The 25,991-nt window shown below is 43.0% G+C and overlaps 1 protein-coding gene across 2 annotated transcripts in view; it reads left to right on the forward strand.

Annotated features, from left to right (window-relative positions):
- The first annotated feature begins 6,109 nt into the window (after nt 1–6,109).
- mtx2 (metaxin 2) overlaps nt 6,110–25,991 on the forward strand; it is a 60,571-nt gene continuing 40,689 nt past the window's right edge. For both annotated transcript variants that reach the window (XM_078403992.1, XM_078403993.1), the window contains exon 1: nt 6,110–6,308. In XM_078403992.1, the coding sequence (XP_078260118.1) occupies nt 6,269–6,308 (40 nt within the window). In that variant the 5' untranslated portion in view covers nt 6,110–6,268. The remainder of the gene's footprint in view (nt 6,309–25,991) is intronic.

The raw sequence follows: 25,991 nt of genomic DNA on the forward strand, positions 1-25,991 counted from the left end.
CTCAAAGAGTAGATTAAAAGATATGCTTTTTAAAAAATTGCTGCCATCTAATCTAACTTATTTTAGGTTCAGATGTTTTGTCAGAAATAACTATTTGCTCTCGAGTCAGGGTAGTGAATAACACTTCAGCATATTCAGTTCAAAGTAGCTCAAATGCATGATTAATAACAAACCAGATGACCTTCACTATCTCATCCCAAGCTATTTTCTCCCTTCTGACAGCTAATGATCAGGCAATGGTAGAATCAAAGGGAAAACAGAAATTGACAATTACATTATGGTTATATTCTGCTTGCAAAACAATATAATCTCATTACCATCTGCTCTACATTAGTGCTGCGATCTGACTGAATTGTGCACAAAGGCTGGAATGTGAAAAATTAGTCTCTTTGATTCATAAATCAGGAAAATCTGATAACTTATAGAAAACAAAGTTGGACACATGCATGGATGAATTTTTCAGGTTGACCTTTTTAGATCACCTGTACTTTGCTTTTTCATTAGTATTCAATAACATGGGAATATTAGTTCTTAACTGTGTCTCTGTAATCCATCAGCAGTAATTACAAACAAATTCTAGCTTTAATTATTTCTTTAACAAAATCTTCATTTTCTTTTAATCCTAGGAACACTGTTTCTTGCTCCATTTCTGTCTTTGCTTTTTCATTACTATCATGTTATTGACTTGCATATCCAAGCAAATGGAACTGGCAATCATGAGCATTTTAAAAGACTACTTAAAATAAAATGAATAAAAACATGACTTCTACATAGTTAATATCTTACTCATTCATTTATTTTCAAGATGTGGACATCACTGGTAATACCAGTATATAATATGCAGGTCTAATTGTCTTTGAGAAAGTACTGAGAAGTACCATGAACCAAAAGTTGGTAAACTGTGCCTGAGTAAGGAGGAAACATTGGCAGGGATCACAGTGCTCCTGATGGGAAAATTAGTTTATGAAAGTATAAGAAAATAACTGCAGATGCTGGTACAAATCGAAGGTATTTATTCACAAAATGCTGGAGTAACTCAGCAGGTCAGGCAGCATCTCGGGAGAGAAGGAATGGGTGACGTTTCGGGTCGAGACCCTTCTTCAGACTGAATTAGTTTAGATCAGTTCAGAAATTCAGCATGGAAACAGTCCCTTCAACTCATTGTCTACACTAACCATTGATCACTCGTTCATACTAGTTCTAAGTTATCCCATTTTTATCCATTCCCTACAAACTAGGGGCAATTTACAGAGGACAATTAATATGCATGTCTTTATTGGATAAAAGTACATTTATTGACAGCATGGAGTTTCATCAGTTAAGAAAATTTAAAATTGCAGATAAGCTTCCAGGCTTTTCCACAGTGATTTTGTTGGTTAAACTGATAATTCATTTGTATTTTCTTCTTCAGGCAATAGTCATCATTTGTGCAAACCCTCCACTCACTCCCACCCCATCGGTAATGTGTGATTGGCAGGAAAGAGTAAGGAAGGTTAAGTCGAGTGGAGTCTTGACGTAATGCATGGAGCAGAATATTGTCATGACAAACACCTTGTTTCATCACAATAACAAGCAAAGATTTCATGGTAGCATAGCTTGTGCAAGCATTGGCATCTGTGATATCAGTGACCATATTTAAAAAGTAGACAATCTGAGTAGAGCTAACCTCAGAACTAATGGAAGACCGGTCAACGTACATTGACTGCATGACTGAACTAGGTTCACCTGAACCTGCAGTTCCTTTGAGTCATCATAGGGTCATAGAGTGATACAGTGTGGAAACAGGCTCTTCGACCCAACTCACCCACACCGGCCAACAATGTCCGAGCTGCCCAAGTCCCACTTGCCTGTGCTTGGTCCATATCCCTCCAAATCCATCCTATCCAGGTACCTGTCCAACTGTTTCTTAAACAATGGGAAAGTCCCAGCCTCAATTACCTCCTCTGGCAGCTTGTTCCATACACTCACCACCCTATGTGTGAAAAAGCTACCCCTCGGATTCCTATTAAATCTTCACCTTGAACCTATGGCCTATGTCCTATGGTCCTCGATTCCTCTACTCTGGGCAAAAGACTGTGCATCTACCTGATCTATTCATCTCATGATTTTGTATATCTCTATAAGATCGCCCCTCATCCTCGCACTCAATGGAATTGAGACCCAACCTACTCAACCTCTCCCAAAAGCTCACACCCTCTAGTCCTGACAAATTCCTCGTAAATCTTTTCTGAACCCTTTCAAGCTTGACAATATCTTTAACATATGGTGCCCAGATAACATGGTGCCCAGAACTGAACACAATATTCTAAATGTGGTCTCACCAATGTCTTATACAACTGTAACATGACCTCCCAACTTCTATATTCAATTCTCTGACTGATGGCCAAAATGCTAAAAGCCTTTTTGACCACCTTATCTACCTGCGACTCAATCTTCAAGGAACTATGCACCTGTACTCCTAGATCCCTCTGCTCTACAACACTACTCAGAGGCCTACCATTTACTGTGTAGGTCCTGCCCTTGTTCGCCGTTCCAAAATGCAACAGCTCACACTTCTCTGTATTAAATTCCATCAACCATTCCTCTGCCCACCTGACCAATTGATCCAGATCCTGCTGCAATCGTTCACAACCATCTTCACTATCTGCAAAACCACTAACTTTTGTATCATCGGCAAACCTGCTAATCTTATATGTTCTCATCCAAATCATTGATGTAGATGACAAACAGTAACGGGCCCAGCACCGAACCCTGAGGCACACAGGCCTCCAGTCTGAGAAACAATCTTCCACCATCACCCTCTGCTTCCTTCCATGGAGCCAATTTTCTATCCATTCGGCTACCTCTCCTTGGATCCCATGCGATCTAACCTTCCAGAGCAGCCTACCATCCAGAACCTTGTCGAACACCTTACTGAAATTCATGTACACAACATCTACAGCTCTGCCCTCATCAACCTTTTGGTAATGTCTTCAAAAAAATCAATCAAATTTGTGAGACACGACCACCCACATACAAAACCATGCTGACTGACACAAATCAGCCCTTGCCCATCCAAATGCCTGTATATCCTATCCCTCAGAATACTCTCCCCAGCAACTTACCAACTATAGATGTTAAGCTCACCGTCCTAGAGTTCCCAGCATTTTTCCTGCAGCCCTTCTTGAAAAGTGGCACAACATTTGCCACCCTCCAGTCTTCCGGCACCTCTCCTGTATTTAAGGACGACCCGTAAATATCAACCAGGGCTCCCACAATTTCCTCTCTAGTTTCCCGCAAAGTCCTCGGATAGATCTGATCAGGGCCTGGAGATTTGTCTACCATGAAACACGACAGTACCTTCAGTACTTCTTTGATGGTAACCCTGACTGCTCTCAAGACATTTCGAGTGACTGCTCCAATTTCCTCCGTCCCACTGTCTTTCTCCTTAGTAAATACAGACTAGAAATACTCATTTAGGACCTTGCCCATCTCCTGTGGCTCCACTCAGAGGTGATCGCTTTGATTCCTGAGAGGTTCCACTCTCTCTCTAGTTGCCCTTTTCCCCCTAATGTATTTGTAAAATATTTTGGGATTGTCCTTGATGATACCCTCCATAGCTATCTCCTGGTCCCTTTTTGCCTTTCTGATATCCTTTTTTAGTTTACTCCTTAGTTCCCGAAACTCCTCCAGGGATGCACTTGATCCCAGCTGCCTACACCTGTCCCATGCATCCTTCTTGTTTTTGACAGACGTCTCAATTTCCCTCGTCAGCCAAGCTTCCTTACGTTTGCCTGCTTTGGCCTTCACTCTAACGGGGACGTACACATCCTGAGCTTTCTTCAGTACACTTTTAAAAACATCCCACTTGGCCTGTTCCTTTCCCCTTAAATAACCTGCTCCAGTCAACTTGAGGGAGACCTTCTCTCATACCCTCAAGGTTGGCCTTACCCCAGTTGAGCATTTTAACATGTGGACCCTCTCTATCCCTATCCATAACTATCTTTAACCTAATCGAACTGTGGTCACTGGTCCCAAATATTTTCCGTTTCACTGCCATATTTTCCGTTTTACTGCCTATCTAGCTTTGAAAGGTTCACGTTGGTTCTTGGCTCTTAATAAATTTGGGGCCTGGGTGTTTGGGCCATAAGTGGACTGAAGAATCTCTGAAAACCTTACTTGTCAGTATGCTCTTGGACTTCCTACATTCTTTTCATCTATCATTTGTTTTTTTCAGGTTTTCTGTTGGTCTATTGGCACCCGAAGGCGGAGCTGTGCACTTATGGTTAATTAACACCTGGGTCTACTAATCATTCTCATCATGACAGTCGTAATGCTTTCTGGTGGGGAAGCTAAGAGCATCTTCACGGGTGCTAATTATGGTTTTCAGCATTGTCTTTGGTGCACCAGCACAGCCTCTGGCCAACTGAGGAAAAACATATTTATTTTCAAGACTTTAAACCTGGTACAGAACTTATGGTCTACTCAATAGCAATGATCCTTGCCTTCCAACATGGTCTGAGACTTTATTTACAGCAGATATTTCAAAGCAATGGAGAGGTACCATTGATGAATTATTTTCCACATAACCTTATATTGTCAGATTAAGTGAACCAGATCACCATCCTTTCCTGCTATCCCAATATTTTTGACAAACCACGTAATCTCCAGTGCAGAAACAAACTTTGTAACCAGTGGATTTTCACAGGGATCTCTGTTATTTGTGATATATATAAACAACTTGGACAAAAATGTAGATGGGTTGGTTATTAAGTTTACAGATGACACCAATGTTGGTGGAATTGTGGATGGTGAGGATGGCTGTCAAAATATATAGCGGGATATAAATCAGCTACAGAAATGATTGGAGAAATGGCAGATGGAGTTTAATCTGAGCAATTGTGAGGTGCTGCATTTTGGGAAGTCCTATGTAAGGTGCAAGTATACAGCTAATGGCAAGATCCTTAAAAGCATTGACATACAGAGGGTATGGGGGGATGGCAGGAACGGGGTACTGATTGTGAATGATCAGTCATATATATATATATACAGCCGGAAACAGGCCTTTTCGGCCCTCCAAGTCCGTGCCGCCCAGCGATCCCCGCACATTAACACTATCTACACCCACTAGGGACAATTTTTTACATTTACCCAGCCAATTAACCTACATACCCTGTACGTCTTTGGAGTGTGGGGGGAAACTGAAGATCTCGGAGAAAACCCACGCAGGTCACGGGGAGAACGTACAAACTCCTTACAGTGCAGCACCCGTAGTCAGGATCGAACCTGAGTCTCCGGCGCTGCATTCGCTGTAAAGCAGCAACTCTACCGCTGCGCTACCGTGCCGCCCTGATCACAGTGAATGGCGGTGCTGGCTCAAAGGGCCGAATGGCCTACTCCTTCACATATTGTCTATTGGCTTTTAGGGTCAAAGTCTACAGCTCCCTGAAAATGGCAGCACATGTAGATAGATTGGTATTGAAGGTATATCGTACACCAAAGATAGATATAAAAAGCCAAAGTAACTCAGCAGGTTAGGCAGCATCTCTGGAGAAAATAAATAGGTGACGTTTGGGTCAAGACCCTTCTTTAGACAATTATCAGCATTTATTTTGCCTGAAACATCAGACATTGAGGGGAGACCTGATAGAAGTATATAAAATTATGAGATGTAGATAGGTAGACAGCCACAACCGTTTTCTCAGGGTATAAATTTAAACAACAGTGAAATTCTTACTTGCAGCAGCACAACAGTTGATGGATGTATGGAACAAACTGCCAGAGGAGGTAGCTGAGGCAGGGACTATCCCAACATTTAAGAAACAGTTAGACAGGTACATGGATAGGACAGGTTTGGAGGGATATGGACCAAATGCTGGCAGGTGGGACTAGTGTGGGCAAGTTGAACCGAAGGGCATGTTTCCACACGGTATCAGTCTGTACCAGACAAGTGGACGCCATAACAAACATAAAGTCCATTATGGAACACTATCCGAGCTTATGGACGTACCGTTAACAGAGGGAAAGACATGTCCTCCTGCATAGTTACCGAGAGCATCTTTTATGAACTGAGAGACAACCGGCGTTGGTCACGGGGTCGACGTGCTGTCGTCAGCAGCCGCCGCTGCCGGCCAGCGAGTGCACTGCGCAGGCGCGCCTGCCCGCTCCTTGCCGGCAGGAAGTGGTGCCGCTGCGGCGGCGGAAGTGGGCGTGCGGCGCCGGTGACATTGTGCGTGTGTGCGAGCCGTTATTGCCGCTCTCAGCCGGCTCAAAGTTGGCGAGTAGCGACATGTCAATGGCGGCGGATGCCTTCGTTAGCCAGATGGCAGGTAATGACTTCGGAGCCGCTTATGATCGTGAGGGGGAGTCAGAGTAGCTGCGGCGGGTTGTTGGGCCCGGACCGAGGGTGCAACAGGTGGACTCGGAGCAGCGCTGGTTGCGCCGCCTCCGCCATCACCTCCTCCTCCGCCGCTCGCGAGAACAGCTACTGTGTGCGGTGTCGTTCATTCTCCAACAAGAGTGCAAACCCCAAGGATAGAGTCAGGGTGTCAATGCTTTAAGGAGTCACAAGAGATGCTGGAATTTAGAGCAAAACTGCTGTAGGAACTCAGCGGGCCGAGCCCCACAAGTAAAGGGATACTCGACGTTTGGACTCCAGGCTCTACATCACCCACCAACTTGCACCTGCCTATCGAGTCCACACTGTGCCTACTGGTTCTCCTGACCTCTCTCCAACTGCCCATCATATACGGTTTTGCTTAGCATCGTCCTTGTCCGATTCTAGCCTCTGCAGTCTCTTCTGTTTCCACTTATCATCTTCTGGACTGTCTGCCTCCACCCTCCCCTACTGCATTTGCACCCTCTTTTTCTGTTTCCACCAGCCTCTAAATCCCAACATGATGCTGTGGACAGAAATAATTCACGTGGACTCTGGGGTTTATCATCAGAAAAAATCCTTTATTACAAGTTGGCCTATTTGGGCGAACCTGTCCCAAGGGCCAGGCAGAGCTCTTTGATCTAGAGCGTATTTTATTTTTATGCATTTCTTTATTCTCTTTCCATTATCGCTACCCTGTGTTAGCTATGAGTACATATGATGAGCTGAATTTGTTTTGCTGTTCTATGCTCTAAAACACATGGGACTACGTAAGTTGTGTGTAGTCCAGTTTTTACCAGGTAGGCACAATGATAAATTCTTCCATGGAGTCTGATTAATGGTTGCTATGCATGGATTCACTTTAGTTCACTTTTACCTTAATGTTGATTGAGACTGATATCCAGTTTCAACCAGTTTTCATTGATCCTTATCGCCCAGTCTTGTGAATCATCCCACTCTCTTCCTTATCCCATTGTGTCCCCATAAAAATCCCTCCAGCTCCCCCACTTGGCTCAATACAATAAAGTATTCATTCATTCATATACTTCTCACCTGCCAGTCCTTGCATCACTCACCCTCTCACCTTTCAACACTGGCTATCTCCCATCCACGCCTCAATCCTGGCAAAGGGTCATGACCTGAAATGATCACTATCCCTTGGCCTCCAGAGTTCCTGCTTGACCTTTTGAGTTCTTCCAGCAGTTTGTTTTTTGAAGTTTAGGTTTATTATTGCCACGTCCACCGAAAAGTTTTGTTTTGTATGCTATCCAAACAGATCAGGTAATACTATACATAAATACAATCAAGTCAAACTCAAGCACAGTACATGGAGCAAAGGGAAAATACAGAGTGCAGCAAATAGTTCTCATCACGCGTCGTAACAGTTCCATAGATAAAGTCCAATGTCTGCAATGGGGTACATGTGAATCAGTCAGTACTCTGGCTAATGGAACCACTGCTCAGAAGTCAGGTAACAGGGAAAGAAGCTGTTCCTGCATCTGGTGGTGCACGCATTCAAGCTTCTGTATCTTCTGCTGGACAGGAGGAGGGAGAGGAAGGAATTACCTTTGTCAGTTCCTTAAGTTTGTTATTTACCATCTGCTTTCCTTTGGGCAGTAGATTCTATTGAGCATTCTTGCTTGTGCTTTGCTTTAAAAAAAATATTTGTGGCAAAGCTAAGTACTTGCAGATTTGTACAATGAAATAAGTGTTTGAAGTTTTCATCAGCTGAGGGAGCAACAGTGGCAAAACTGATTTCGGGTCAATCACATTTCATCACAATGTCTTCAGCATTTTCAAAGGTTTTAAAGGAAGGTTTCAAAGGTCTTTTATTGTCACGTGTACCAATTAAGGTACAGCGATATTTGTATTATCATACAGCCATACTAAAAAAAGCAACAAAACACACAACTACATAAAAGTTAACATAAACATCCACCACAGCAGATTCCACATTCCTCACTGTGATGGGAGGCAATAAAGTCTAATCATCTTCCCTTATTTTTTTGCTTCTAATATTGTTTCATGTGGAAAACAAAAAAAATTGCAAATGTTGGAAATCTGAAATGAAAAAGAAACTATGAAATAACAGGTCGGGCAGTATCGGTGGAAAGAGAAACAGCTAACGCTTCAGTTCGAAGATCTCTTGTCAGAGTTGACATAACAAGTAGAGAAATTGAGGGTCTCAGACATGAAATGTTAATTTTGTTTCTCTTTCCCACAGATGCTGCTAACCTGATTGTTTCAACCATTTTCTTTTTATTATAAGAAAGAAAACGCGTTTAGCTTGAAGGTGCAGGGAAGGTAGTGGAGGAAATATCTGATTGGATGGAGTTGTGGGCATTAGATGTTGAAGAAGTTATCTGGTCAATTGGACAGTTTATTTTGTGTAAGAAAGAACTGCAGATGCTGATTTAAATCGAAGATAGATGCAAATGCTTTATCTATGGAACTGTTGCAGCGGGACAGGCAGCATCTCTGGAGAGAAGGACTGGGTGATGTTTCGGCGAGACCCTTCAGACTGAAGAGGGGTCTTCACCCGGACAATTTATTTTTATATACATTTGTCAGTGAGTGCTCAGTGCTTCATCAGGCTCCAACTACCAGTAACATTGCTTGAGGTTAACTAAAGTGGTTTTGTTGCACAATTTTACCACTCAATTCAAGGAACCACCTTGATTCTTTGTAATCTTCCTTACTGCCAATGAATAAAATTGCATTATTTTTGTTTTAGACAGAGCCAAGCAAACTAAAATTGATCCTAGTCATGATGTGACTTTATAATTTTAATATTCTAAAATAAAAATCATTTTCCATTAGCATGTGATGTAAACATGACTAACCTTCAAATCACTTCATGATTCAAATTGGTAATCCTAACATTTAGCACTAAATTCCCGTTTAATTTCCAATGATACATTGGTGCAAACAATGGGAATAATCAGCATTATCAGAAATAATCATTCCATAAAAAATTGTAGATATTCTGTATGGTCGCTATTTACAAAATGCTGGAATAACTCAGCAGGTCAGGCAGCATCTCGGGAGAGAAGGGAATGGGCGACGTTTCGGGTTCAGACCCTTCTTCAGACTTTCGCTATCACTTTTGACTGCTGATTTATTTCTGTGCAGAGAAAGTTTAGCTTGCAAATGTGGCAAGATGATCTTTCCGATTAATATGAAGATGTAGAGTGAAAGAACAAAAACAAAATACTGGAATTGCTCAAAATCTAAACAAAGCCCAAAAGTGGAAATGTATAATTTATGCTGAGGCAATATGCATTCTGAGTACAATGAACGAACTTGGATAAAAATCACTTGCCTATAGTAAGAAATGCATCTGACAAAGTATTCTAATGTTAGTAGGGTGTTGTATATTTGACAATATAACAAACTGCATTTACAGGATATTCTGATCAACGACCTTCAGAGGAGTGACAATAGCTTGTGGCACTAACCTATGTTAGTTGTACTGAAACGTTGCCCTTAAAGATTACGGCATTGTTATGTATTAAGTTTTCACAGTGGGAGGCCCAGGATGTTGTCACATTGGAGTAATTGCAATTTCAGTCCTGCAAATTAAAACCAAAGTTCCCTGGATGAATAAGAATTTATAGGGTAAGTTAATACGCAAAAAGGAGATATTACATGCCAAAATGTTAATATAAGCAAGAAATAGGGGTTCAGAGGGAAGTGCAGAAGGAAGTGAACAAAGTGAGAGCATGAGAAAAGACTATAAGAGACACAATTTAAAAAAAACACACTTAAACAGTGAAAGGATTGTAATAGGAGAAGTGGAGTGAGTCAATGAGCAAAAAAAATTTAACCAAGATGCTAAAGAATGACTGCATTAGTTTTCACCCAGGCGTATAATGCTGCTGGTGTGGGATGGCTAAAAGTGGCGAAGTGATAGAAATGATAGTTAGACAATAGACAATAGGTGCAGGAGGAGGCCATTCGGCCCTTCGAGCCAGCACCGCCATTCAATGTGATCATGGCTGATCATTCTCAATCAGTACCCCGTTCCTGCCTTCTCCCCATACCCACTGACTCCGCTATCCTTAAGAGCTCTATCCAGCTCTCTCTTGAATGCATTCAGAGAATTGGCCTCCACTGCCTTCTGAGGCAGAGAATTCCACAGATTCACAACTCTCTGACTGAAAAACTTTTCCTCATCTCAGTTCTAAATGGCCTACCTCTTATTCTTAAACTGTGGCCCCTGGTTCTGGACTCCCCCAACATTGGGAACATGTTTCCTGCCTCTAACGTGTCCAACCCCTTAATAATCTTATACGTTTCGATAAGATCTCCTTTCATCCTTCTAAATTCCAGTGTATACAAGCCTAGTCGCTCCAGTCTTTCAACATACGATAGTCCCGCCATTCCGGGAATTAACCTAGTAAACCTACGCTGCATGCCCTCAATAGCAAGAATATCCTTCCTCAAATTTGGAGACCAAAACTGCACACTACTCCAGGTGCAGTCTCACTAGAGCCCTGTACAACTGCAGAAGGACCTCTTTGCTCCTAGTTCAAAGAGATTAAAGTGGATGGAATCCATCTTGGGTTGCTGAGGGAAGTAAGGGAGGATATTACAGAGTCCACAGCCATAACTTTCCAAACATTCACGAATGTAGGGGTGATGCCTTGGAACTGGAAAACTGCACTGGAAAGCACCTGTTAGATCCTTGCTTAATAAAGGGTATAACCAATCACTGTTAGGTAGTGTCATGGAAACAGTAGTTAGGGGTGCAATAAGCAGTCACTTGAACAAGAATGGGTTGATCGAGATAACCATTATAGATTTGTTAAAGGCAGACTATATTTAACTAACTTGATGGAGCCTTCTAATAAAATAACGAAATTGGTCAATGTATGAACTGACTTTCAAAAGATATTTAACAAAGTGCTACATAATGGGCCTGTCGTTGCGGCGCAAGCCATGGAACAAAAGAGAGTAGCAGCAAGGTTGGAAAATTGGCTGATTGACAGAAACAGAACAAGTAGTGCTAATTTTCAGATTGGAGGGAAGTGGGTGCATGAGCTCCTCGGGAATTGGTACCAGGGCTTCTACTTTTTGTAACATTTATTAATGACGGACTTGATTGTGCAGAATTAGAATTTCCAATTTTCTGATAAGAATCACTTGGAGTCATAACAATCTGAAAGGAGGATAGTGATAGGCTTCAAGCAGATATGGACTGGTTGGTGGAATTGCCAGATAGGTGACAGACGAACTTCAATACTAAGGAATGTGATGTGCCACATTTTAGTAGGAAGAAAGAGAAGCAATATTAACGGAAAGGTTAATTCTAAAAGGGTATAGAAAGGGAACAGAGATCTTGGGGTACATATGTATCTATATACTAAAACTTTCGTTTGTTTGATCCTGAACTACAGCCAAAACGGTACACGATAGGCCCACCTTACTCACCGTGGTCCCTTTGGTGCTAATGGAAGAAGTTTAATTGAAATCGGTGTTATATTTTTAGTTATTCACATTTTAAAGTTTAAATCTATCTCCTAGGGAGGGAGGGGGGAGGAGGGAGGATAAAGGGGGTTGAGGGGGATGGGGGAGAAGAGGGGTGAAGGAAAGGGAGGGTGGGGAGGGAGGGGAAGGGGGTTGGAGAGGGTGCTGCACCAATGCAGGAGAGGTTTGGGCCCAACTTGGTCTAGTAGTTTGTTAAAAGTGGCAAATTGGGTTGAGAAAATGCTTAAGAAAATCTTTGAAATTCTGTGCTGTACAAGTAGAGGCTCAGATGTCCAGAGCAAATAGGTTTGAACAAACCTTCATAAACTTCACTTCATAGTGTACTGATGCAACGGTCATAGCTCAATTCAGCTCCCCTGACATGGAACACCTATTCATAAAATGCCGTCCCTTTTATTTACCATGGGAATTCCGGCTATCATCTTGTTAGCGGACCTACAAACCAAATCAGCCCAAGCTGATGCCAAGGTGGTACTGGACGAATTATACTTTAGAGATGCAGCACCGAAAAAGGCCCTTCAGCCCACCGAGTCTGCAGCGACCTGCGATCCCAGCACATTAACACTATCCTGCACATACTAGGGACAATTTTCACATACCAAGCTAATTAACCTACTAACCTGTACGTCTTTGGAGTGTTAGAGAAAACCCATGTGGTCACGGGGAGAATGTACATGCTCCGTACAGAAAAGCACCCGTAGCCAGTATTGAACCTCGGGTCTCTGGTGCTGAAAATGCTGTAAGGCAGCAACTCTACTGCTGCGCCACCATGCTGTGAAAATACTTGCTCATCAGCACTCTTGAGACATCAAGCGATACCCTGTTCTTTATCGGCAGTGGCTTCAATCAAGCATCTTAAGAAATGTACTCCCAAATACCATCAGTATGTCTCCTGCCCCACACAGGTTGTTAACACCAGAACATTGCTCTACCGCCATCAAGTATGCCTCATTCCATCTGTCATCCTTATTTCAGCCAGTGTGATTGTTTATTGGTGCTGCTCCTGCCAGTTACTGATGGAGATCGAAGTGCTTGGCACCAACAAGGAAAGTAATACGGCAGTAGTCCAGGGAGGATGAGGACTGCCTTGTGTCAACTTAAAAGTGGTTACATACAGCAGCTAACTAGGCTAGAACCATATTTTTAGATACATGGATAGCAAAGATTTAGAGGGATATGGGCCAAATGTGGGCAGGTGGGACTAGCATAGATGGGCATATTGGTTTGCACGGGCAAGTTGGGATGAAGGGCTTGTTTTATGCTGTATGACTGACTAGTTGATCAGGTGAAATTCCTGACAGACCCATCTATGTTACATGTTGATCTTTTGGTTTGAAAGTAATATTAGGGGATGAAGATGCCAAACCATGATGTGACAGATTGTGATTGTTCTGTTGGTGCTCTCGGAGCACCTTATGGATGCTCAGTTTTGAGTTGTGAGAGCTGATCCAAGACTATTATTTAAAACAATTTTAATGATTGTCCACATGATGGAGGTGTCCTTGGTGTGAAGGCAAAATATTGTCTTGCAAATCCTGTGCACTGGTCCTTTCTATTTATGTCTCACGGACAGGTGCACTACAGGTAAATTGGTGAAGATGATATTTAGTAGGTTCACTCACCATCTGCTGCAGACCCATTTCTGACAGCCATCTTCTTGAGGACTGGACCAGCTTGGTCTGTGATGGCGCTACTGAGGCACTCTTGGTAATGGGCATTGAAGTTCCTCACCAAGAGTACAAACTGTGCCCTTGCAACTGTTGCTTAATATGGAGAAGCCCTGATTCATCAGCTGAGAGAGGATGGTAAGTTGTAATAAGGAAGAGGTTTCTTATTGGCCATATTTGACTTTGTTTCATTAGACTTCATGAGGTCTGAAGTTGATGCTAGGCACTACTCCCAAAGTGTGGTTACTTCTGCTGGCTGTTTTGCTGTTGATTCAACCCAGAAATTGTGATGGAAGAATCTGGCACATTGTATTGAGTTACCATTTTATGAGTATGACCATGTTAGTCTATTGCTTGACTGGTCTATGGAGGAGCTGGTCTATGGAGGAGCTCTTAAAATTTAGGCCAAAGTCTGCAGAGGACGATATTGCAAGGCAACAACTTTCCCAGTCCAAATTTAGTGTCTCAGTCAATGCCAGGTGATCTGTCCAGCTGTATTCCTTCTCTGTCTAAAAATAGTGGTATTGGTTCAACCAATTGACTTACTATGTGAATTCAGAGGCCATGTCGACCACACAGGGTAAATCTGGAGTTGCATTTGGATCAGATGAAAAAATGATAATAGATGCTTTTACTCTATAGATAGTAATGAATCAAATGGGTTTTCACAATATTTTGGTAACTTTTCATGGTCACCGTTGCTAAGACTAATTTTTTTGTTTTCATCCAAATAATACAGCAGGTTATGCTAAAAAGCCTATCTGATGGAAATTGGCTTTTTGGTCTTTTGAGCCTGCTCCACCCATTCAATATAATCGTGGCTGACCATCCAAATTCAACACCCTTTCTCCCAATATCTCTATCTCCTTAGCCATTCGTACCATATTTAATTCCTCCAATATATTAATGATTTGGCCAGAATGCCTTCAGTGGTAGATAATTCCTCAGAAATTTCCTCCCATATCCACCCGAAATGTTTTAGCCCATTTATTTGGACTGTGACTTGCGGATATCTACTTCCCCCTCCCTGCCTCTAATCTGTCCAGACCCATCATGATTTTTAAACGTTTTTAGTGAGGTTCTCGTTCATTCTTCTTAGATCTGGTGAAACAAGTTCAAATATCCGTATCTCTCTTCATATGCAAGTCCTGTCATACATGAATAATCCTGGGGCACCTTGCTATCCAGCAAGAACATCCTTCCTTGAATAAGGAATTCAAAACTTGCATAATACTCGGGTCTCGTCAAGGCCTACAATTGCAGCAAGACATGCCTGCTCCTGTATTTGATTTCACTTGCTTTGATGGGTAATATCCTACTTGTCTCAACTGTTTGTTGCACCTGCATTATATTGATTGCACAAGGATATCTAGATCTCACTGGACCTCTCCCTTTATCTCTCACTGGGTGCAGGTAATAATCTCCCTGTTTTTCCCCAAGACCAAAAACATCCAAGACTTCAAACCAAAACATACCTTTCAACTTGGTAATTGAAGTAAGCCTGCAGCAGATGTTTTCTAATTTCCCAGGTCAGTAATTCTAAGCAGCTGTCTTGCTGACAGTTTTACAGGTATCAGTTTTGAAGCTTGGTAAGAAAGATCTCTCCTACTTCATTATTTTTTTAAAAAATTGCATATACATGCAAATTAAGATTTTAAAATGTGTTTTTAATTGCCACAAGAAAACTCTGCTAAAAAAACCCACGTAGACCCAAGAAAATCGAATACATTTGGAAATGCAAGAGAAAGATTAAGGAATTCGGCAGTGAGCTAATGAGGACAATTGGGGACTTAGCTGGGAGAACCTGCACAATGTAAGAAAAGTGATGAGTAATGTAGAAGTCAGTCTCAATATGAGTGACCGTCATCGTCCTTTATGTAGTCCAGGGATCAATGGTGTGTAAGCTAAATAATACTTGTCAGAAATTCACTTGATTCAACAGTAGGGATTGCTACCCTTTCAGATTTTATTGACACCTGTCAACCATAAATCTATAGTTCCAGCAGGAATTGCTGTGCAGAGGTGAAAGACAGTTTGTTTTTATTGTCCAGGAATTCCTTTGGAGCTGATCTGACTCCACACATAAATAAGGTTTCTGCTGCTATTGTAATATTCCAATAGTAGAGGGGAAGCTGTCTTAAGAAAATTCTCACCTTTTGTTATTTTGTACTGTACTATCCCAAGGGTTCCAAAGCCATTTTATTGTAAGTTGGCTTCGAGTGTGAAACTGTAATTTTATAATTACTTCTTGTTGAGAGATTTTTTTACCAGAGGTAAGCAGGGTATTGAGGAATAATGAAATGGAAAAGGATTTTGGACCAGTAAGAGGAGTGTTTAGTCCCTTTGGCAGCAGCTGTGAAATGGCAAAATAAATCAACTCAGAAATTCACTGAACAGTGAAGGCAGAGTTGTTTTAAAAGGGAATTTAACATTCATTTAGGTTAGTATAAGCAGGCAAATGGAAGTTATAAAGAGACAATTTTCTTGTGATCAGGATAGCTTTGTACTGACCCAGTCCATGCTCTGTCAGAAACCTCCTGTAAGGTGCTCTTGATTACACTTTGCAACCATGGTGCTCTGAACATCTTTGCTGCTGAGGCCATTTCCTGAGGCAGAGTGGTTCTTGAGTGGTGACTTGGCTGCGGGTGGCCTCTGCACTGGACCACTCTGATGGCCACCTGTCAGCTTGTAATGTTTGAAGGTTTTTACAGTTTGTAAATGTTCTTCAACTCTTCAAGTTAAAGAACATTTAACAAATTAATTTAGGAATATTTAATTTTATTTAAGGTACCTCAAATTTTAGAAAAGCAACACCTGGAATATTCATTATAACTTTTTCTGCATTTTAAATTCATGTAGAATTTTAGTGAAGGGTGCTGATCCCGTTCAAATGAATGGGGCCACAATACCTACAGCAGGAATGGCTGGCATAAAGGACCAGATCTGGCAGTGAATCTGCTCATCAACTCAGTATTTTAATGAACATCCCAGATTCCTTATTGAAGTAAGGAGTAGAGCAAGGACTTATCTAACTTTTAGAGCATTGTACTGAAGTTTAGAGATACAACATGGAAACAGGCCCTTTGGCCCTCCGAGTCCATCGATCACCTTTTCACACAAGTTCTATGTTATCTCACTTTAGCGTCCACTCCCTGCACACCAAGGGCAATATACAGAGACCAATGACACTACTTTGGAATGTAGGAGGAAACCCGAGCACACGGAGGAAACCCATGCAGTCACAGGGAGAACATGCAAACTCCTCTCAGACAGCACCAGAGATTTGGATCGAGGCCAGCTACGCCACTGTGCCCCCACCAGTCTGGAATATGCCATTTTACCCACTGCAGATGCCCTACAATTTTGTATGTGATTGCTTCCTAGGAACCAGTGCGATCCACTACAATGTCTTGTAATAGAACAGTGTAGAAGGAAGTTTAGGTTTAATAATGAACAGTGGGTCGGAAGGTGCACGAGTATTTAGCTAATTGCAATTGCAACATGACTAGGTATAATATTTGAACGGAAGGGTGATTCACTATTATGGTGAGGCTGACCTCTGTGGAATGAGTAAGAGTAAAAGGCCTGTCCCAGTTACGCGATTTTTAAGGCGACTACCGGCGACTGTCAATTTCGTAGCAGATCGCCAAAAGTTTCTTTTACCCTACGACAATGCTGAGTAAAGTTTTTTGTGAAACTAGCACCTGGCTAAGAGATTACACAATCTTCGGAAACATCGTGAAATTTGCACACTTACCAGACCGTCAAACTGTCGCCTCCAATCTACCTGTCAAATGTCCTGACGGTAAATAAATTGGTTAAACAAAACTATCTTCTAGTATCTTCAAATGCCTTTTCTTAATTTAATATTACGTGCTTCTAAATGCATCTGCGACAAGGGTTTTTCAGTGAACCTCCAGCAGAACCAATGCGTTCCCATGGGAGACTTGGAATCTGGTTTTAACGTGACGTTCGGGACTTTTTCAAAAGACAGCGGGAACCCGAATACCAATACTGTTGACCCCACTGTCTTTGTATCAGCCTCCCAGGTATCAACATCTTTTACTTATCCAGTCCCGCTGAAAATCCCACGGCCACTCTTCCTCCCACTGTTGGGAGATCCGATGCCTCGTAACCTGCTGCAGTCAGGTCGAAGAAAATAGACACTAAAAAGCTGGAGTAACTCAGCGGGACAGGCAGCATCTCTGGAGAGAAGGAATGGGTGACGTTTGGGGTCGAGACCCTTTCTTCAGACTGAGAGTCAGGGGAGAGGGGAAACGAGAGATCGCTGGACGTTGGTAAGGAACAAATGAATGAAGGATGAGTTGCTCCAGCTTTTTGTGTCTATCTTCGGTTTAAATCAGCATCTTAAGGCAGGGTGAAAGTACGAAGGTCCCTGACCAGAGACAACTCTGCTATTCTAATTACTAACGTTAAACCACAAAATAAGCCACTCTACCATCACTCGACAATCCCCTGCCGTTACAGTACGCTCGGCAGTTTATCAGGATATCGGGACAGAATCATTTGACCAAATAGTTATTGACTGAAAGCAGATTTATGTAGTTAAGCATTTGATAATAATCGCTCTATTGTTTAAAATCGACCAATTACTGGTGTCACTAGACTGCAATTTATTCAATTAAAATGGAGGAGAGACCGCATCGCGGTCTCCGCCCCCATTCCACAGCTGGACTTCTGTCAAAACAGGTTTTGACAGTTCCGGTCGGACCTTGTCTTCTCCTGATCCCGGTACCTGTCTCCGGTTGATGTTGGTAGTCGACAATGAAATTCATCCATCCTCAGTACTGGCGACAACCTAACAAACCTGGGGACAACATGCGACAGCGCCCGCAATAAGCTATGATACTTGGCGACAAGCCAGCTGTCGCCGAAAAATTTAGAGCAGGTCACTTTTCCGCGACGCGCCGAGATCCGCTACGACTCATTGAAGACTCCTCACGATCATGCCCGCGACACCCCGGCGAACGTGCGGCGACAGCCTAATCGCCTAACTGGGACAGGCCCTTAAGAGCTGAAAGCTGGGCAGATCTGTCAATGGGAGTTAAATGGGGGGGGGGGGGGGTCAATAAATTTGTGATAAAGAAATGTAGGACACAGCATATCTTGTCAAAATAAACGCTGTGTTAGATTCAACTTTTAACCTGTATATCCAATTATCCAACTGTCCCTGGATCCCAGGTGATCTAACCTTCCAGACTAGCCTACCCTCCCGTAACATTAGTGAATCTGCTTCCCAGGGCATTGATCCCCCTCCAGTTCAGGTGTATCTCGGCCCTCGTGTATGGGTCACAATGATCCAAGAACCTGAATCACTGCAGTGTGCACCATCTTCTCACCCATGCATTCATCTGGCCTACCCTGTTGTTTTTGTCCTCACGAGCACATTGTACTGGGAGTAATTGGAGATTACTGCCCTTGCGGTCCTGCTTTTTAACATTTTACCTCACTCCCTATATTTGTTCTGCAGGACATCATCCCTTTTTCTATCATGTCGTAGGTACCAAGGTGAGCATGACCTTTGGTGACTCTCCCTTGAGAATGTTCTGCAGTCACTCGTGACATCCTTGACATACCATTCAATTGTCCCAATTGTGGTCACAGAATCTCCTGCATATCGTACAACAGATTAAAAAAATTCATAGTATTATGGGAGCTCACGTGTGTAGAGGTGTCCATGAACTGGGTGTTCTTAACAGGAATGGCCTGTATACTTTTTCTGTGAAAATAGCAGTTCTTGCTTGCAAACAGTTTCTTGGCTTTCACCACTTTTTGGTACCACAACCAGCTAGCTGCTGGATATGCCTGAATCAAGGCATTGAATACTTATCCATTGGAAAATCACGTTTTCATTCTTGTCTGTTCTCAACATCCAAGTATTTATATGCCCTGTAATTGTTGCATTTTGATTAGGTTTGGATAAAGAACGGCAAATATATTTTTACTCCTCTTACTAACCTAATGTACTGGGATATTGGAGCACCCCTTGTACTACTAGTTACCTAACTTCGTGATTATTTCTGTCATTTCTTTATAAATAGCAAGCAAATCAGTGGTACTTGAATGATATCTGGCGGGCCTTAATTGTAAATGGACAGATGTGTATATTTGTTATAGTTGTAATTCTCTTTATGGCTGATTAACCTATTGAAAGTTGCTGTTTGAACTCTTATGTGAACAATAGGCACATTTGTGGTGCAGTAAAGGGCCCACTCTGCACGTGCAAAAATATACTTGAGCAAAATGACATTTTCTGCACAAAATAAGAGATATTAGGAGCATTTTTAAAAAAAAGAATAAAACATTAGGTAAAAGGAAAGTCTTGAAATTGTACATTACAAAATCAAATTTTGATATGCTACAGAGACCTCTATTGGTGATGTAAAGACCTTGGGGAAATCTCCTTTTATGCCCTGCTAGATGTGGTGAGCTACAAACTGGAGTCCACATACTCTGGAAATGTACAGTCCAAGAATAAAAGGTTTGATTTTAGTGGAAATTTCTGCATTAAAATGTTGCACACATTCAGCATTTTTAAGATGCATGTTTTGAATAAGGCAGTTATTTTAGCTAAAAAACTATGGCTGCAACTGTCAGCTATGGTATTGATTGGCTTTAAACAATCTGTTAGTCAGAAGACTGGCTGACATTAAACCTTGGAACTATTTTAATGTTAAATCTGTTGTATTATAATAAATAGGAATGTTTTGTATTATTTTCTCCCTGAAATGTAGTGTTGAATTTTATCTATGAATGACACATAAATAACTGATACTAGTTTCAGAATAGTTTATAATACTAAGGGTTAAAATATAATATTTGTTTGGCCATTCCGAAGAACTTCATCGATGCTGACTTCAGATTTGATTTAAAGTTGAATTAAAGACAATATCAGAATGGGATAAATTAATAATTGGGGAAAAATGTGTTTCTTGTTTTTCCTCCATTCACCACCATGAACCTTGCAAGAAGCTAATGGGCTTCACACGGTCATAAAATACCTCAAGTATCATTCAACAGAAATTCAGGTAAAAACATAATAAAAAGAAAAGAAAAGGATGTTTATGTAGCATCTTTCCTGTGTTCAAAGATCCATCTCATTTTGCAATAAGGGAATTACTTCTGTAAATTGGTAGTTGCATTAATCGACGGAAATATCTAAGTAGGGACCCATAAACAAATTGTTTATAAAATTCGTGATGTTAGTAAAGGGTTAAATGTTGCCCAGTTTACTCAGAGGATTTCCTTGGATTTTGAATAGCTGCGGCTTGTCCTGAAGTTTGTATTACATTATCAGTCCAATATAATCTGTAGGCATCAGGTGAAAATCTCACAACAGAGATACACTGTGATTGTAAGAGTACAATTGCCAGCTTCACCATTATTGCCCAGTGCTACTTACTATTATCTCAAATGTTTGTACATGACTTAGGAAGTCAAAGATTCTACTCATGGCTTCACGTCTTACATCCTCCATAAATTGCAGTTCCTCCATAATTTTGCACTTTAATACTTTGATGCCAGTGAGGATCTATTCTGAACTTTCTGAATGGGTTTCAAGACGTTTATTCCCCATTTATATCTTCAAATCCATCCCTCTATCTTATTTGAGCTCTTTTAGCCCTCTCTGCTCCTCCAATACTATTTAGCATCTATTACTTTGATATCGTTCTATGCATCTCCCATGCACCTTGCCTCACCATTATTTTCTCTTATTTTACTATCTTGGTCCTTCATTTTTTCTTTCCAAGACATGCTTTTTGTCCATGTCCCTTAAATACGTCATATAGAAATGAAGGGAAATGTACACATTAATTTATCCAATTCCTATAAAGATCTTTTCAGTGCTGTGATTGAGAAGTGAAAACTGATTTCTAACGTGCACATGCTGTTCGAGACATTATTAAGAATGATACATTTGGTGTCTGGCTTTGGCCAGACATTACACTTAAAAGCAATTTAAAAATTCAGAAGCCATCCTGCTCTTATCTGAAGTGGTCCACACATTACAAACTTGCAAGTTCTTTTATTTAAGTATCTTGCTTTCAATATTTGTTCACTGTCAATCTTTTTGTTTCCATTGTGATCACAACAGTCTGGATTTTTTTTGTTGCTGTGAAGTTAGAACATTAAAAGCAGCAGTGATCTTAGTATTAACACAATCTGTAAGTATCGGGCGAGTTTGCCATGATAGAGGCACATTGTGAGCATAATTGTACAATTGCCACCTTAAAAAATGCCAAAAACTCATTGTTTTCAAGTATAGTGTCATAGTTTCACACAGCACTGAAACAGACCCTTTGGCTCAGCTTAACCATGCCAAATAAGGTGCCCCATCTACACTAGTCCCACTTGCATGTATCTTCCATCTATAAATATTACTAAAACTCTCTGTGTGCATGTGTGCACCATGCCCTTGCGCTTCTACACAGCCAAAATGGTACACGGTAGCGCCACAATTTTTGGCCCACCCTACTCACCATTCCCCTATGGTGTGAATAAAACCACTTTCGGTACTTTTTAAAAACAATTTACCTTATAAACTTTAATAAATCCTTACCCCCCCCCCCGGGTGGAGGACCAGCGGGAGGACCGGCGCCCGTCCCAGTCTGCCCCGTGCCTGACCTTCCTCCCATACTGCAGCGTGCTGCGGAAGCTCTGGCAGAGGGTCCAACAAGATGGCCGTCGCCAGCCGCTCGCAGCAGGAGAAATGCCGCCAAGGTCAGTGCCTTCTCCCTGTCCACTCTCGCCCATCCACGGCCCCAGGAGACGCACCCCGCCCAGCAACGGGTCCATGCCTTCCCTCCTGTTCCCAGCCGCAGATTGCAGCTGAACTGCAGGAGATGCTTCGGCTCCGCAGGAGAAACGGGGCCAACGTCACTGCTTTTCCCCCCTTCCCCCCTTTGCTGGCACACGACCATGGGGGCACTCCCCGCCCGACAATGGCTCCACGGTTGGGCCGAGGGGGGTGGGAGGGGAGGGGTGGAGTGGGAGGCGGGGGCTGGGCGGGGAGGGGGAGGGAATGGGGGTGAGGGTGAGGGAGGGGGGAGGGGTGAAGGGGGTGGGGGTAGGGAAGAGGGGAGGGAGGGGGAAGGGTGAAGGGGATGGGGAGGAGGGGATAGGGGAGAGGGAAGGGGAGGGGGATGGGGAGGGAAGGGGTGAAGGGAATGGGGAGGGGTGAGGGGGAGGGGTCAAGGGGAGGAGTCAAGCGGAGGAGGGTGTGCTGCACCAATGCAGGAGAAGTTTGGTCTAGTATATTATTAAAACTCGTTTTTATTGTGTGTATATGTTTATGTGTGTACCATACTCTCTACAGAGCCAAAACGGTACACAACAGCGCGACAATTTTAGGCCCACCCTACTCATCATTCCCCCCCGTGGTCTGAACAAACCCACTTTTGTTACTTTTTATAAATAATTTACGTAATAAACTTTAATAAATATGCCCCCCCCCCGGAGCACCAGTGGGAGGACCGGCGCCCGCCCCGGCATGCCCCGCGCCTGACCTTCCTCCCATGGTGCAGCGCGCGGCAGGGGATCCACAAGATGGCGTCCCCGCTGATCGCAGCCGAGCAGTAGGAGAGGTTTCGGCTCCATGCCCGGCCCGCAGGAGAAATGGGGCCGAGGTCAGTGCCTTCTCCATGTTCACTCACGGCCCTGGGAGACACTCCCCGCCTGTCAATGGGTCCATGCCATCGCCGCCACTCGCCGCAGATTGCAGCCGAACTGCAGGATTCGCTTCGGCTCCATGCCCGGCTCTCAGGAGAGACCCGCAGGAGAAACGGGGCCTAGGTCAGTGCCTCTTCCCTGTCCCCCCTTGCTCGCCTATGGCCACGGGGGCACTCCCCGCCCGACAACGGGTCCACGGTTGGGCTGAAGGGGGAGGGAAGAGAGGGGGGTGGAGAGGGGAGGGGGGGAGAGGGATGGTGGGAGGGGAGGGAGGGGGGAAGGGTTGAAGGGGGGGAAGAGGGGTGAAGGGGATGGGGAGGGGTGAAGGGGATGGGGATGAGAGTAGTGATGGGGAGGGGAAGGGGTGAAGGGGAGGGGAAGGGGTGAAGGGGAGGGGGGGAAGGGGATAGGGGGTGGGGTGGAGAGGGGGGGAAGAAGGGAGGGGAAGGGGGAGGGTGCTGCACCAATGCAGAAGAGGTTTGGACCCAACGGATCCACTCGGTCTAGTATCCCTCTAAAACTTTCCAGTCCATGTAGAACCAAAGAACTGCAGATGCTGGTTTATATCAAAGATAGAAACAAAGTGCTGGAGTAACTCAGTGGGTCAGGCAGCATCACTGGACGTAAAGGATGATGTTTTGGGTCAGGGCTGAAGAAGGATCCTGACCCGAAATGTTTCCTATCATTTTCCTCCAGAGATGCTCACCCCCTGAGTTACACCAGCACTTTGTGCCTGCCTTTCCTATCCATGTGCCTGTCGATTATAATCCTCTTGCAAATGTGTAAATGCAGTTAAACTCAACCCGAAATGGAAAGTGGCAACCCTAGAAAAATCATTAAATGTAATTTTGGAAACTGTTGTTCCTTAGCTGTGTTTTGTGATCTTGTGGTTTTACCCTTCAAGGGAAACATGCAGCACACCAAGACAGGCAGCCCTCACGCTACTGGGGGTTGGCATTCCTAGAAAATAATTTGGATCGTGATTTTCTGCGTCAATAAAGAAGAGTTGGCCAAAACATTTTTTTTCCCCAATAAATTTAGAGTGAATTTTATTCCTCATTTCAAATGTTTGGATTGTGAATTTTGTAGGGATCATTTTCTGTTACCCCAACGGCCACCTGTATTGAAATCTGTTCTAAATTGCTATGTGGAGAAACTGCAGAGGATGAGGCAGGAAAGGTTGCAAGCTTCTAGATTTACATGCCTCCTCCTCCTCCTCCTCATAGTCACCAATAGGCAGGCATTACCATCTCTTGCTTCCTGACCCCTGTGCTCCAGTCAGAAGGGGACTATCTTTGGCTGGAGACTGAATGCTGTGGAGAAGATGATTCTTCTGGACTCTGGGGCAGTTAAGCCCATCTCGGCTTCATGGTTAATCAGCATAGTATCTTCATACTTTGTGAATACCTTTTCCTGTATGACTTCCTCCCTCATTGAAATAGCCCATTCAACAAAAATCTGTGGGATTTTTTCAGCAAAAACAAAACATGGAGTATTACGGCCCTACTGTATCGCTCCTTATAATTGTAGGTTCAGCTGAGAAAAGCTGCGCAATGCTCTGGGTGTACATATCGAGGAAGAGATTACAGTTGAGAAACCTCTCGCTTTCAGATGGGAATGTACAAGGCATGATTATTAATTTTGCATACAACACTAAAGTAGGTGATATTGTAGATATTGAAGATGGTTATCAAACATTATAGCAGGATCTTGATCAGCTGGGCAAATGAGCTAAGGAATGGTTAATGAAGTTTAATGCAGATAAGTGAGGTGTGCATTTTCGGAAGTCAAAGCAGGGCAGGACCTACACAGTGAATGCAGGGCCCTAGGGAGCAGAGAGATCCAGGTTTTCAGGTACATCGTTCCCTGAAAGTGCGTCACAGTAGATTGGGTGGTTAAGAAGGCATTTGTTTTTTTTATCCCAACTTCTATACTTATTATCCTAATATCACCTAGGACATTGAATATAGAAGTTAGGATTTTATGTTACAATAGCACACGACGTTGATGAGGCAGCATTTGGAGTATTGTTTTCAGTTTTGGTCATCCTGCTGTAGGAACGATGGTGTTAAGCTAGAAAGAGAGCAGAGAAGATTTGAGGATGTTGCCAGGAAGGCCTAAACTATGGGAAGAAGTTGGGCAGGCTAGGATTGCATCTCTTGGAGTGCAGGGGGATGAGGATAATAGATAGGGTGAATGCACTGAATCTTTTGCCCAGAGTAGGGAAATCAAGAACCAGAGGACATAGGTTTACAGTAATGGGAAAAAATGTAATAGGAGCTTAAGGGGCTACTTTTTCACTGAGAGTGGTGGATATATGGAATTAACTGCCAGTGGTAGTAGTTGAGGTAAGTACTATAACAACATGTTAAAAAAAACATTTGGACAGTACATGGACAGGAAAGGTTTACAGGGATACGGCCACACGCAGGCAGGTGGGACTAGTGTAGATGGGGCATCTTGGTCGGCGTAGGCAAGTTGGGACAAAGGGCCTGTTTCCGAGCTGGTCGACTATGACTAGTTTGATGAACCCTGTGGGGAATGTAACGGTGGGAAGACACTCTGGCGATTGCACTGCTAGCACCGGCTCATTTAATAGCATCTCGGGTTGGAGAGGTGTGCGGAAATAGCTGGCATAAGTGCGCTGTATTCAGGTAGGACGAAATAAAATCTTATTCTCTGAATGCTGACTGACTGCACACAATTTGACTGTTCTTGAAGGATCTGGTGTGTTAGGGTAAAGGATATTAGAAACGTACAGTGAAGCACTCAACGCATTATTTGACTTG

The sequence above is a fragment of the Rhinoraja longicauda genome, chromosome 8 (genome assembly GCF_053455715.1).
Source record: "Rhinoraja longicauda isolate Sanriku21f chromosome 8, sRhiLon1.1, whole genome shotgun sequence".
NCBI classification, from domain to species: Eukaryota; Metazoa; Chordata; class Chondrichthyes; order Rajiformes; family Arhynchobatidae; genus Rhinoraja; species Rhinoraja longicauda.